This window comes from Anser cygnoides, chromosome 13, assembly GCF_040182565.1.
Source record: "Anser cygnoides isolate HZ-2024a breed goose chromosome 13, Taihu_goose_T2T_genome, whole genome shotgun sequence".
NCBI classification, from domain to species: Eukaryota; Metazoa; Chordata; class Aves; order Anseriformes; family Anatidae; genus Anser; species Anser cygnoides.
Window position 1 is genome coordinate 19,864,502 of NC_089885.1, and position 14,467 is coordinate 19,878,968.

The window sequence follows — 14,467 nt, forward strand, 5'->3', positions numbered from 1 at the left end:
TGGGCAGAGCACTTCCCACACAACGCTATGGCACTTCTGACTCAAAATGGTTTTTCTCCTTCAAATCTTTTCTAATAATAATAATATAAAAAAAAAAAAAAGAGCGCCAATATCTAGTGTTCTCTCACCAAGGCTAACCTACACGCGTATCGATTTGCAATCCAAGGCTCTCCGTTTGTTTTAGCAAACACTTCCAACTATAGTAAAAACCCGTCCCCGTTATTTGAGCTCACTTCCAAGGAAGCGATTCCACTCGAAGCAACTTGCCCCGAGCAGCAGGCATCTGACAGCGCTGGGTAAGGCGCCGATGCGCTGCCGGGACGAGCCCTTCGACCAGAGCAATCCCAGCACCTGCGGCAGTGCAAGAAAACGACGTCAAGCTGCCGGGATTGCCGAAACCTTCCCCGGAGCAGGTCCCGTAGGAGCAGGGCAGCTCGGTGGTTCAGGACCAGCTGGAGGGCAGGGGGTGCTGCTCGGGGTCCTGCGAGCTGCCCGTGCCCCAGCCCGCCTCCCTGCGCTGCCCCGCTGCAAGGAAACCCTTGTTTAAATGTGTTCCTGTAAAGGGCTTCAAAGACATTTCTTGTTTGGCGTACGTAGGCACAGGCGTAGAAAAGAATAGCCCAGTCTGCGCTGCTGGCCAAGAAGGGTTTTGTTTTTAGGCCTCGTTATTTCTTCAGTTTATAAATAAATTCCCCGTTGGACAAGAGATGTGTTTTGGAAGTCTATTTCTGGCCCCTGGAAGCCTCAGAGCCCGCAGCCTGAGCTCTGCAGCTGCACTCACCCGGCGGGCGGCTCTGGCACACGGCGTGGGGCATTCCCGGGGGCCCCGCATCCTCACTTTCATGCAGGGGAAAAACACGGATTTTGTTTTGCAAAGGTACAACTCGTCCCTCACACCGAACGTGTGCCTGATGTGCCCTCCTCCCAGCCCACAGGCGAGAGCTTCCCCGTTGTTTCATTTCGCTTTTCAAAGCAGCACCGGGAGAAGGGAGAACGGGGACAGCAGAGCGAACCCCGAGTTTAGCTTAAAGACAAAAACTGCTTTAAAAGCCTTCTGAAGGTGGCTCAGCTCCGATCTGAGCCCCGAACGGGGCGAGCCCAGCGCCAGACGATGCCGGCAAGCAGCGGCCAGCAGCGCATCCTTTCGCTCCCCGCAGCCCGGGCGGCGACCCCCCGAAGCGCCGTGCTTTTGGGGCGCGGGGCGGCCCCGGGAAGGCCGTGCCGGTGCCAAGGCACAGCAGCGAGCCGCAGGGAGCCCCGCCGGGCTGCCAGGGGCCGAGCTGCCCTGCCCCGGCCTCGCATTCCCAGCCCGCGGCGCAGACGGCAGGCTAAATATGTCCAGCGGCAGCGGCGGCTTCTCCCTCCTCGCGTGCCTGCGGTAACACAACTGCTATTCGCGGCCGCTTCTTGGGATTTTAAAAAAAAACACGTGTTCTTTGTTTTTTGCATGCTGTTTTTTTCACGTTTCTGACGATAACGCCCTCCTCATCCAGGCCGCTGGCGCAGAAGCTGATGCTTGGAAATCAGCTGCAGGCAGAGCGGGGATTTCAGCTCCCGGTACCTTGCAGGCAGCTCCCCGCAGCATTTTGAGGCCAGGGGCTCCTGCCGGCCCCACGAAGCTCGCACCCCACAGCCAGGGCACCACAGCACGACAGCACGCCTCTGAGCGGGCTCCTTCCTGGGCTCCATCAGAGCTTTCCGTGGTTCTGCTGTAACATTCAAGGACCCAGGTGTTTGTATACAAGCTGCGTGGTTTCCGTTCACACAAACAAGCCGGATTTTTTTCCCCTTACCACCTTAAACTTCAGAGGCGCCAGCTCTGGCGGTGCTGGCGGTCACCATCGCTGTAAGCTGAGGCCAAAGGGTAGAAGGCAGCTGCAGCACCGAAGGGCCTGTTCAGAGCTCTGCAGGACGTCCGTGGGTGCCTCTCTCACTTCCCTCTGCCTGGTAGGACATCCGCCTATTTTTAGGCCTGGGCAATTATCATCGCGAAGCTCCGACCACTTCTTTGTCTGACTATTTTAAGGCACGCGCGACACGCGGCAAGGCCATCGTTGGCTTTCGCAGCGCCGGGCTTCTGGTCTGCGAGGAACGACGAGGACAAACACCCTAAAACCACCACGAACTTACGTGACCCAAACCGAACACAAGGGGCTGGAAAAGCTCATACTGTACTCGTGCTTCTTTTTGTTTTGTTTGTTTTTTTCCCCTCCAGAAATGAGGCTGTGTCCAGACGGGCTCTCTCTGTACTCACTCTCTCCCTCCGGGACCGCACGTGGCACATCAGCACCCGTCCTGCACAGCTCCCCAGCGGCTTCGCCTTGCGCTGGGATGCCCCCAGCGGCTTTAAAAGCTGCTGGCGTGGGCACAGCTCTCACCCCCGGGTGTCCCCTGCCCCACAGGGCTCGGGCAGCAGCCAGGCTCCTGCTCCACGCCTGTGGACACTCAGGAAAAAGCCCAGGGCTGAAAGGACGCAAAGCCGCCGCTCAGGGTGGCGTTAGGGGAAGGATCCAGGCTGGCGAAAGCTTTTTGCAGCCCAGCCTGAAGGCTGCATCGCTTCGGGAAGCACACGGTCTGCTCGCGGCGCGGCGTGCCCCGGAGCCGCCCACCTGAGCGGAGGGCAAGGCCTGCGCCGCCCAAAAGCGGACCGCAACGTGCTCCAGAAGCTGTGGGAAGTTACATAAAGGGAAAAGCTGACTCACGAGAACAAAAATAAGAGCTGCTTTTAGGGATTACAATGCCATTTTGAGCGCACTCGTTCAATAACCCGAGGCCTGAAACTCTGCTCCATCCCACATCAAGGAACTCCGAGTGAAGAGGCCGCGGCGCTCTGACGCACAACAGCCCGTTGCACCGAGCTCTGCTGCGGTCAGGCTGGAAAAGTTACCGAAACGCCCTAAAGGCGTCACAACCCACCGGCTGCCCCACATCAGAGATCTGCTCGGCCGCTTTCCTCCCGCGGCGGCCAAAAGCAGATCCCTCTGCCCATCAGTCAAGCGCGAGGCCGAGCAACATTTCCTTATTTATATCCCCGCGGCTCCTGGCGAGCAGCTGCAGCCGCGCTGCCTAATGAAGGCCTGATTACTTTTTAATGTGTTTTAAGCTTACTTTCTGTGAAGGCACCTGAAGGATTAATGCTGCGTTACGTCCCAAGCCGAATTCGGCTCTTAACAAATAACATCCAGGCACCTGGGAGGGCAGGGCGAGAGTCCGTTCATCCCTTTACACCTGCTTCTCAAGGGGCTGTTGGGGTGCTCCTGCATTTCCAACACGCAGAACATCTCACCACCGCCAAGACCTGAAGATAATCTATAAAAGTCCCATTTAATCAACGTCAGATTCCGCTCCGGGGCATGGAAATGAGCTTCGTCAGGTGAAAACCAGACTCGGCTCCTGCTGAAGCCACCAAAATCAGAAGCAAATCTTTCTTCTCTTTCTTGGCCCCAGTGAAAAGCAGGGCGACATCGTGCACGCTCCTTCAACTCTCCCCCATACCTGCTGCCCCCCTGGTGGTTTTGGCTGCTTTTCTCACGTTCCCCAGACCACCAAAGCCCACGCACCACAGCAGCAGCTCCCGGTTGGTCTTGCCCAAGGGTCCAGCTCGCCACGAGCCCACCGGCCCGAGGCACAACCCGCACAGAAGCAGACAGTCTGGGTGGCCGAGCAGATGAGATGCAACCTCCTGGCTCCAACCCCCTCTCTTTAGTCAGGATCAGGATATCTGTTTCCTCACCAAAAAAAGGAAAAGCATCCCTCCGGCGTTTGCTTTAGAGGCCCCTGTTAATTCTGCTAAGTGCCAAATGGAAGCGGTGTGGAAGTCAGGATGCCAAACACCCCGCTCTGGGGCAGCCGCAGCCCGCTGGAGCACTCCGAGAAGAGAAGTAATGCAAAACGTTACTGCAAGGATTCACCACAAATACGAATTGGCTTACGGTGCTACAATTCGCACGCATTTCTCTCACGTGTTTCGCTTTTTTGAAGACGTTTTCCCTAGTTCAAGGCCGTGGAGCCCCAGGTAGGCTGTGCGGGGATCACCCTGGGGACAGGAGCTGCGGGGTTTGGAGAGGAGGGAGGATCACCTTACCCGTACCCTGCAGGCCTGAGCTTTGCTTCGGATGAGAGCCTGAAGAAGCGGGGACGAGCTGCAGAGGCACGGCCCTGCGCTGGCACCGTCCTCACACCACGAGGTGCCGTCCTCACGCTCACTCCAAGCTGCTATTGCAGCACGACATCAACTGACCTCTGGCAATTTTCTCAGCCGGTTTTGTGGCATTTGACTCTCCCGAGCCTGAAAGCTGCTCGCCTGCTCCAAAACCAACAGAGAGCGAGCCTCCTACCGCGGCAATACAGGCCCCATTATGCCGGCTGGCCATTAACGAGGCGGGAGCCGCGGCACGACCTCAGCCCCGCGGTTACGTGGACCCGTGAGGACTCGTGGCACGTCCTCAGCCAGGAGGAGGTTTGGCAGGGCGGAGGAGCTATAAAGCTCTTCAGGGTAGGCCACCCCTGCCACAGACTCCTCGGGTAACTGTGGGGGCACCTTTTGCACCTCGCAGCGTCCGCCCCTAAGCTGTTCGCAGTAATTTCACTTTTCCAAATCACTTGTTTGCTTCGGTATTTGCGTGAGGGATCATTTCTGGCTGTTCCTACCACCAGGACCAAACAAAGCCCAGCCCAGCCTCGCAGACAGGCTTTAAACGTTGACCACAAGGCAGCTTAACACACACACGACCGATCAGCCAGCCAGTCAGGCTGAGCACCACGCGAACAGCTGAAAACTCCCCAGAACACAACAAATACCGAGGTGCTTGAAAGTTCTCCCCGTGGCCAAGACAGAAGGGGGAAAAGGCATTGCGGGTGCCTTCGCAAACCCGACTGTCTGCTCCAGGAACTGTACAAAGAGCTCGAGCCCTGCAAAGCCGGATCTCCCCACCGCTGTCCGCCTCTGAGCCTGCTTCTTTCAGCCCACCTCGCTCCAGGCCAAGACGATTCCTCCTTTGTCTTCCTTGCCGTACAGGGGCTCCAGGACAGGCCGTAGGCGAGCATGAAGGGCAGCAATTAGAGCCGAAGAAAACCAGCGGTGGTCACACGTCATCCTGCCCCGAAGGCCGGGTCTCTTCTGCCTGCCAGCACCTGGCTGGTGGCTGCTGGGGAGGCAGCTGGGGGCAGCCCCAGGTCGCCCCGCACCACAGCGGCACGAGGCTGCAGGCTGGGGGTTGCTTTAGCACACGGAGAGACTAAATTAACTGACCAGGCCGAAGGTTTACAGCATTAATTGCCGTTTCGCTGCCTTTGTACTGCCAGGTATTCATTACCTTTAAATAAAACTTGCTTTGAGAAGAAATACGGTACGACCCGGGGATCCTGCTCGACACCCAGGTGCTCCTGCTCCGTATCACCTTCCGCCCTCGAAGAACTCACACACCAGAGGCGCCATTTAGCAGAAGTCTTTCGGATGACTGCGAGGCTAACACCAAACCAAATAAATTATCCGAAGAGAAGGAAGCTTTTTTTTTCCTAATCAAGAATACCCACCTACCATAACAGAAAGCTCCCAAGAGCTGCCCTCTGCCCGCCAGGAGCAGCAGCACTGCCCAGCCCCTGCTGCCTCGGCCCTGAAGGCTGGCGTGGGGCTTTGCTCTGCGGGGCACCCCTCGGGTGACATCCTGGAGTCGGGAATTCCAGGAACAGCACGTTTTTCCATTACAGTGAGGTCCTTCCCCACAGCTCTTCCCACCCACAGCCACCGGGAGCTGCCACCACCCACCCCACCCCACGGGCAGGGCATGGCGCTGCTCACACCACCACCGGGGCCACCCCACAGCCTCCCGCGACGTCCGGCGTCGTGTTGGGTTCACTCTCATCACCCTGCTGTCGTCTTCTCTTGCTTTTCAAAAACCACGGGCTTCCTCCTGCCTCCGTGCAAGCTAGCGTTCGCATACCACGACCGAGCCCTAAGACAAACACAAACTGCGTTTTATTTTCTGAAAGGCCGAGTCCCCCAGCTGCTGCATGCCGGAGGACGGAGCTCTCCACGCCCGGGCGAGCAGCCAAGCGAGCTGCATTCCCCTCGTGTTCAGCCTCATGCTGGGCTGCCGGCAGGACGACGGCTGTCCTAGCACCCTCCACGCTGCTAATCCTGGTCCCACAAAAGACCCAGCCGTGGATCCAGCTGCTCCTCGGTTCGTACAGGTGTCAATTCCTGCAGCGAGCATCCCCCAGCAGAGCTTTCAGGACCTCCTCTGAGCTTTTCACAGCGCGTGCAACTCAAACCTCGGTCCCCTGCAGGAGAAGCGGAGTCCTTCGGCCGCCTCCCGACACACTTTAACGCGGTGAAAGGAAACAGAAATTTAGAGGAAGGCTGCTCGAGTCCAGAGGTCTCACGGAGTTAGCCAGCAGAACCATGAGGTGCTTATCTGCGCTGCGGGGTGGGAAAGAATTGCAGTTCCTAATCGGAATTATCAGGTCGCTAACAAGCGAGTTTGCAAACCTGCCCCTTTTTATTTTGTGCCTCCTTTTTTACTTATAAATATTGTATTTCCTGCCTAGGGAAAAAAAACAAACCCTACACCTATTATCCATAAATCAGCTTCAGTGCAACTTCACTTCCATCCACGTCCCCCGAGAAAGCTTTGGGATGTATTTTGAGTTACCGAGAGTTACCTGTTCCTGGCCCTCTCCGCCAGCTGCTCTGGCCGAGCAGCCTCGCACCACGCACGCAGGAGCGATCTTAAACAAGCGGCATTAAGGATTTCCTCAGTAAAACCTTGCCCTGCTGCAGTCCGTGGCAAAGCTCCCAGCGACGTTCCCGCTGCCAAAGGTTCATCCCGCGAGGTGAACACAAGATGCGCTGTTTAAACCTGCCTGGAAACCACGAGTCTCATAAAACCGGGGCTTTATGTGAAAACCATTAGTGTTTTCCCTGGGGGCTGCCTGCTTGCTGTTTACACTGGGCTTCGCCAATTCCTTTCGACCTACGGCAGCAGGGGTTCTGATAAATCTGCCTTACTGTCCGGGCCTAAACGTGATGTGTATCAGCGTCTGCTGCTCGTGCTGCAAAGCCACGATGTTCAGGAGTCACCTGTCTGTGGCATCAATCCCTTCTGTTTCCTGCGTACCAAACACCCCAGCCCCGACCTGGAGCCCTCGGAGGACTTCATTACGATGTTAAATAGGAGACCTAACGACAAAGCTTCCCTGTGCAAAGTCTTTCAGTGCCCAAATGTTGACATTTCGGTGTCTGCCCGCTGCTACCGCGTAGCCAACAGCTTCCTGTGACACGTCTGACAGCCCTGCGCTGAACTGCAGCTGCTCAGAAGGAAAGCAAGAGGAGAATTATTATTAAACCTCTGCTATTTTCTTCCTGGTTTCTAAGATACAGGGGACAAATACAGTTAAAAGTTCCTCCCATGTCTGCAGCCTCTCAAAGCATCTGAGTCTGCGAAGCAGAGGTAAGATCCTAATCGCGTCGGTATGCCTGAATGCAAAACAGATCCGCAACCCGTTTACATTTCGAAGGAAACTTCTGGTTACAAAGCCTGCTAACGCTGCTAGAGCTGCAGGTATTTGTAGTAAACACCAAATTAAAAACAAACCAAAAAAATCCCCAACACACACACACGCTTTTCTTCTCCATCAAACATTTTTTCCCCCGGACAACACGGTCTCACATATTTTCAGTGCAAACTGCTAACATAATTTTGGGAGCAGAGCCAGGCTCGTCCAAGCGCAGAACAGCTCTGCTGGGTCAGATCCAGCGCTCGTCCTCCCCAGCGTCCTGCCTCCACCAGCCACAGGCTCCAGGGGGGAGCACGCCGAAGGAGTGAGCACGCAGCACTACCCCACGTTGCCCTCTCCCAGGCTCACCAACACGCAGCTCTGAGTCAGAGGTGCAGTCATGATCTTTAACCGCCCTAACAGCCCTTCACAGATTTGTTTTCCCCCTCCATTTGTCTCGCTGCTTCCTGAACCTGTGCGCTTTTCGCCACACGCAACGCCCTCTGGCACGGCGTTTCTCTGCCGAGCTGCACGCTGCCAAAGGAGGCACCCAGCTTCTCCCCGCTCTCCCCCCGTTGTTGTGCTGCGAGGAGTCACCGGCAACCGCTTCCTCTTCGTTCTCTCCACGCCGGACGTGGTTTTTCTCTCTTTCTGTGCTTTTTCAGCCCCCTCTCTCTGCCACGGAACTCCACCTTATTTGGCTGTCCTCGTGCAGCGCTCACTTCACGCTCCCCAGCATCTCTTCTGGCGTTGGCACACTGCTCGTGGCGATCGTCCCGGCCTAACAAAGACACAGACCCGCCACAGATCCGTACAGCGCTACTGTTTTAACTTTGCTCTCCCCGGTCCCAAGAATTCCCGACATTTCGCCTGCTGTTTATACCAGGATTTTGTAACCAGCTTCGAGCCCCGCACAGGTTGTTCCTTCCCACCGGTGCCTCCTTCGGTGGGCTGCTCACACCTCCGTCACCTTTCTCGTGTCTCTCCGGGTCGCCTGGGACTATGCCGACCCGCACAGACCTCCGTGAGATCCTCCTCGTAACTCCTGTGTGCTGCACGAGCTGCCTGCAAGTCACAAACTCTCAATCATTATCCGCTTTATATCACTGAAGTGTAATCGATCATGCAAGCCAAGAAAAGTCCTTCCCTCTTATCCCCCAGCAGCTGAGTTTCTCTCTGGAAATCCGGCTGCCTTTGGCTCCTCTCTTTGCCCTGGCTCCACCGCACCTCAAACAGCAAATCCCTTGACAGGTAATACTTACAATTTCACGCTTGAGCGCCTTCAGAATTTAAGGCATGGCAGTACTCACGCGTGCGAAAGGAGCCCAAATAAAATTATCCTTCAGATATCTAATTAAAGAAATCACCACATCCACTCCTCACGGGGAAATCCGAGCCCAACAACAAGCTGTAAGCGGGAACCAAAGACGGCCTCAGCTGCACTCAGACAGCATCAGCTCTGCCTCGGGCTGCAGCTTGACGCTGACCCTTCCTTTACGTTCTCTTCTGGTAGCTTGAACGTCCCCTTCCCACCTTCTGAAGCTGAGGCGTGACAGCCTCCTGCCGTGCTGCCCTGACGAGGATGTGCTCCTGGACCGAGGCTTCCTCCGGAGCAAACAAGAGCAGCATTACAATTAAAACTCTCTCAGGCTTGAGGAAGCATCTGATGAGCAAAGGTGCTTGACATTGAATCGCAGACTGAATGTGGCCGGGGCTACAGAAACGTAGCTGTGCTTTGCTGTGTGGGTAGGAGCGGCGTGGGGCACACGGAGCCCCTTCAGCTGCTCCAAACCGCAGAGCTCCCGTCCCTCTTGCCGAGATGGGAAGCCCCTCATCCTCAGCCCTTCTCTTTATCACAAAGGCACTATTTTAGTTCTGCCTTGAGCCTGAACAGCTGATACCTATCGATGTGCGCCTGGTTCCGTTTGTCTCCTCTTTCCCCGCTCCCTCTTTCCCTGGGAGGAACGAGCGTTAATAATAGCCTTGCAGAGGCTCTTGGTTTTGGCATCCTCCCCTCGTTACACGCGTGCCAGTTCTACAGGAATCTTCTGCACGTAACTTTAATGCCTCGAGACAGGAGGACTTCCTTGCTCGGCTCTGCAGACGCTGCAGAGGTGCTGAGCACGGACCTGGCGCTGCACGGATGCGCCTGGGGGGAGCCGGGCGCTGGGGCAAACGGTGCAAGGTGAGGGTGCTCAGCCTCCGTCCCGGGCCGGCCCTTCCTGCTCCAGCAGCACGGGGGGGACAAATCCTGACCCCCTGCCTGGGGATAAGCACCGGGGTGGCTGCAGACACAGCCGGCAGGCAGTCCTAACAAAACCCCTGCCAGGTGCAGCTGTGGGGCGTCATCCCAGGAACCGCCTGCATTTAAGCACGGTAGAACGTTTTTTTATTCCGATCCATTCAAACTTTGGCAACAACTGCAACCGATTTAATCTTTGGCTCTGCTAAGGGCTTGAAAGCTGTATTTTAAGAAAAAACATTCGACTTATCTAGAGTTGGGAACAATGATACAAAAAACGGGACAGCCACGAGACAGATGGAAGGCACCCCGGCCGTCTCGCTGGATTCATGTTACGTATCGTGTCTTCCACCCCGAGAGCTCGAGCTCAGAACAAGTCTCGTTCTGGAGAGAGAGCGGGAGAGAGGAAGTTTGGTTATCACTGGATATCCCCGAGGCTGCTTGCACGGAGCCAGCTCCGTTTGTCACTTTTGGGGGATTGCCGCAGAAGCAGGGAGCAGCCTCGCCAGCCCTTGCAAAGCCCCGAGCTGCTGCAGACAAGGAGGGAGAGAGCAGGTGGGCACAGACAGCCCCGCTCATTCCGCCTCCGAGCCGCTCTGCCTCAGTCCCAGCCCAAAGCGCTCTCGAAGGCGCTCGCTGCCAGCTGCACATCCATGGCACCACCAGAAGGTGCTTCTGGGGAGGGGAGAAGAAGAGTAGGCGTCACGGCTAGCAAGTGTCTGCACGGCAGAGCGCAGGCTGCCTTCCTCTGCGCTTCCTGGCGGGCGGGGAGGGGACCCAGACCCCTTCCCGAACAAGAAAACGGCACAAAAGAAACACCAAGCCCCAAACCCTCCCATCCCTGACTCTGCAAACGAAAAAATAAACTCAGACTTCCTCTCCTCTGTAAGCCACCCCCGACCAGCGGGAGCCTGAGATGTGCCAGGGGCCGGATCCGGAGCCGCACACCATCCAAACACGCGGGGGCTTCCCGCACGCCGCCGCGGCTCACACCGGGGCACCGGTGCTCTCAAATCCTCTGGTGGCAACTGGTGCAGTTGCTGGCAACAAATGAGGGCTCGCGGGCCCGAGAAGAATTTAAACAGCTGCCTCCTTCCCGCAGGGCATCGACAGAAGCGGCAGTCCGGCTGCCTTCGGCAAGGCGCGCGCAAGTTCTCCTGGTGCTGCAGGGAAGCCGGAGCAACGTCCTCCCCAAACAGAACGAAGTACCTAAATGCCAACGGAGTAAATCACAGACCAGAGCAATTCAGCCTCTTCACTCCCCGCATCCTTCTTCCCGGAGCAGGAGTGGCAATTACTCCCCGGCCTCTCCTCCTTTCGCCTCTTAGAGGATTTGAACAGAAGCCCGTAGCCAAATTCAGCCTCCCAGCCTGCGCAGTCCCCGCTCGAGTCAACGCTTGGGCGCCCCTGAATGTGGCATTTGCGGCTGCCATTTCGCGTTCGTGGCCTCCAACACCGCCTCGCACTGAGGAGCGCTGCTCACTTGGGCTGTGTGTCCCTCGGCGAGGCTCCCGGATGGCCCTGGACCCCCGCGGCCGGTGCCTGCAGCTCCTCGCCACAATTCCAGCCAGCCGTGCTGCTTCGCCCCGGCCTGGGGCTCACCGGCACAGAGTCCACACGGAGGAAGAGCGAAGGAAAAGGGCATCTGCTGCTTCGGGACTTCCAAATTCAGCCTTCAACTGAGCTGTAACCACGACGCTCTGATTTCCTGGGCGAAATCCAAACAGCAGGCCGGAGCAGGACTGCAGTTATAACATCTTGCCTGAGCCCTTAATGATAAACTTTCGGTACATTCGGTTATCTTTACCTCTGAGAAGCACAGCGACAAACCACACCACACACAGTCACCTTTACCTTCACCACCCGGGCTATAAAGCAAAACCCACGAGCAAACACAAACCCCGGGCTTTGCAGCCGGCGAAGCACAGCAGAGATAAGGCCGTGTACTTACTAACTCCTGGCGCTGGAAACCGGGCAGCTCAGTCACACTTCGCACAGCACCACCCGTGATGAGACGCCGCACAACACAGGCACAGAGGAATTAACGGCCAGGCGTGCTTCACCAGAAATCCCTTGAAATCTACTCTGAGGCGCCTTTGCTTAGACACGAACATCCTATAGCAAATTCCCCTCACAGATACATGCTATTGAATATAAACATTATGGAGAAGGGCGCCTCGGGGAAACATTTTATGCAATGTGATATGGAAAATTATCCTGCAGAACAAAGTATTCCTTTGCCAATAAAAGACCACAAAATTTGGGCACCCTCCAAGACTCACAGCCTGAGGCTGCAAGGTGCGAAGCAGCCGCAACGCCCTTCCCCTCCGGTGGGAGATAACGCTTCCCAGAGCCCCACGAAAGCTCCACCAACGTACAGAAACCACGCAGTCATTTTCTAGGAAGGAGGCGCTTTCATACTTATTGCCGGTTTGCTTTTACTCCAGCAATTTTACCTTTCCAAAAACCGAAGTAACCCCACGTCGGGTGCTGCTGGCGGTGCAGAGCCATCGTAGCAGGAGTGAGGGCCGCCTGGCAGGGCTGACGTTACCCAGTTCAGTCGCTGCGCTGGAAACGACTTTGACTCAGTTCCACCCCTCTGCAGCAAACTGATGAGGATTTTCCATTCCCCAAGTGGATTATTTCACGTTCAGCACCCGGTAAGGCTCCTCTGGCCTCCGGGCACAGCCCCTCTCACCAGCGGCTTGTTTTAAGGGGCAGGAAAACGACTGATTCCCATCGGGCACCTTTCAGGCGAACGCTCAAACTTTCCCTTCAGCGAGGTGCCTCTCTGTTCTGCTTTAAGTTGAAGCATCAATTAAAATTCTTATACCAGAAAGAAAACAGCCACCCGGTGAGGTACGCTCGAGCCCTGCCAACAGAAACACCCTTGGTGTGCTGAGTAAACCGAGAACGTGCAAGTCCTGCTCATTACCGCGACACCACTTCAGCTGTACTCGCCTTGGACCTGGCCTTGGGCACACATATGTAATAAAACACAATTACGCGTATGTTTTGCTTACATTTCATACAAACAGACCACGCCAATGCTAATATCCAAATTCCACCGGCAAGGATGCACGAGGGACCCTAAAAGGCAGGGAGGGGGATGTTAGCACTGAGTCTCGTGACACGCACAATCCACGCAGACAAAACACCATGGCAGATACCACTTAGCAAATAATTAAAGGCCTCATTTAAAACCAGGTAAATGTAGTCAAGATCAGTGGCTGTATCCCTGGAGCTTAGTGTCGCTACGCAAACCCAAAATCAATAACTGCCATTAAGAGGTCACCGATAAGAATCTACAGCAACAGAGTTCGTCAACTGGAAACCTATTAACAGCTGTATTAGAAAGGACGAATTACATTTCCAGTTTGCTAATGACTGCTTCTTTCCTTCTCGCTGATAATTTTGCGAGAAGCCAGCAGAAATTCCTTTCGATCCCCCCCTCATAAATGAGCCACTCAGGATTTCAAGGCACTTTCAAGACCGGCGTCGGACAATCATCAGCTTTCCGTCACCGGCGTCAGCGTGTCGATGTCAGGAGCAGCACCGAGGCCCCCAAAAATGACGGGGGGAGAGGGGCAGCGCGGGGACGCCCGAGGGACGCGTGTCTGCTCCTCTCCCCCAGCAGCGGAGCCCAACGCGGGCTCGCCCCCGTCACAGCCTCCAGCCGCACAGCTCACCGCCGGCTGCTTTTGCTGCTGAGGACTGGAGATCTGCAGCTGTGCTGACGGGGGAAGGAGAATTCAGTGCAAGGGGCAGGGTTTTTTCTTCCTCCTGGCTGTCACCGGCCTCTGGCAGCTGGGGACCCCGCACCTCCAGCAGGCTGACACGGAAGGGCACCACGAAGCCGGCGGCTTAGCCCCTACCTACGTGCAGCAGAAGTCTCCGACCACTACCTGTATTCTTTGGCATCCTGCACGTCTCTTCGACATTCACACTAAACGCGACAACCCCCCCCCCCCCCCCGGGATTTTAGGCTCGAAGCATCTTCCTCACAGAAATCTGGCAATCTTCAGGGCGCTGCCGCTGAGCCGGGTCCGGCCCCAGGCGCAGACTCGCACTTTTTTTGTTCGCCTTGCTCTGGGAGGGGACACACAGACACAGACACAGACACACAGACACACACAGACACACACACAGCCTTCTGGCCGAGCCCTGCCGGCAGCACAACCCGGTGCCGGCCCACCGGTGCCCGGCCCGGCTCCCGGCCGCGGTTCATCACCCGACACACGGCGGAGCGGCCACCGGAACCGAGCCGGGCGCCACAACTCGGCCATCAACTTCGGCAACACGGCAGGAGCGGCGGCGTGCTGCCCTCCCGCACCCGCTGAGGGGGGCAGGAGCCCCGGCGGACACGCGGGGCCGGCGGCTGCAAGCACGGCTCCCCCCCCGCCCCGGGGCTGGGCGCTCCGGGTCCCGCACCGCGCCCCCCTCCCCAGCCCCGCAGGGCCCCGGCCGCCTCACAAGTTCCCCGGCTCGCCCCTTACCGCCGTGGAGCCGGAGGAGGAGGCGATGTAGACCTTGATAACCATGCTGGGGGGGGGGGGGCGAGGCGGCGCCGGGCGGGTGGGTGTGTGAGGCGAGGTGAGGAGCCGAGCCGAGCCGAGCCGAGCCGAGCCGGAGGCAGGCAGGGAGGGAGGCAGGGAGGGGAAGGGAGGGAGGAGGCTGCGCCTCGCCCCGCCTCGCCCCGCCGCTCTCACTGGGCTGCCGCCGAGGCAG

General features: G+C 57.1%; 1 protein-coding gene across 5 annotated transcripts in view; it reads right to left on the reverse strand.

Annotated features, from left to right (window-relative positions):
* Window positions 1-14,467, reverse strand: part of SH3BGRL (SH3 domain binding glutamate rich protein like) — a 223,412-nt gene that overhangs the window by 12,586 nt on the left and 196,359 nt on the right. Inside the window, exon 2 of one of the 5 annotated variants that reach the window (XM_067004768.1) lies at window positions 14,236-14,284. In XM_067004768.1, coding sequence (XP_066860869.1) covers window positions 14,236-14,280 — 45 coding nt within the window. In that variant the 5' untranslated portion in view covers window positions 14,281-14,284. Of the gene's footprint in view, window positions 1-7,866; window positions 7,915-9,030; window positions 9,558-13,644; window positions 13,696-14,235; window positions 14,423-14,467 lie in introns of those variants that run through there. The other 4 variants (XM_048076181.2, XM_013192221.3, XM_067004767.1 and 1 more) reach the window with 4 other exon arrangements.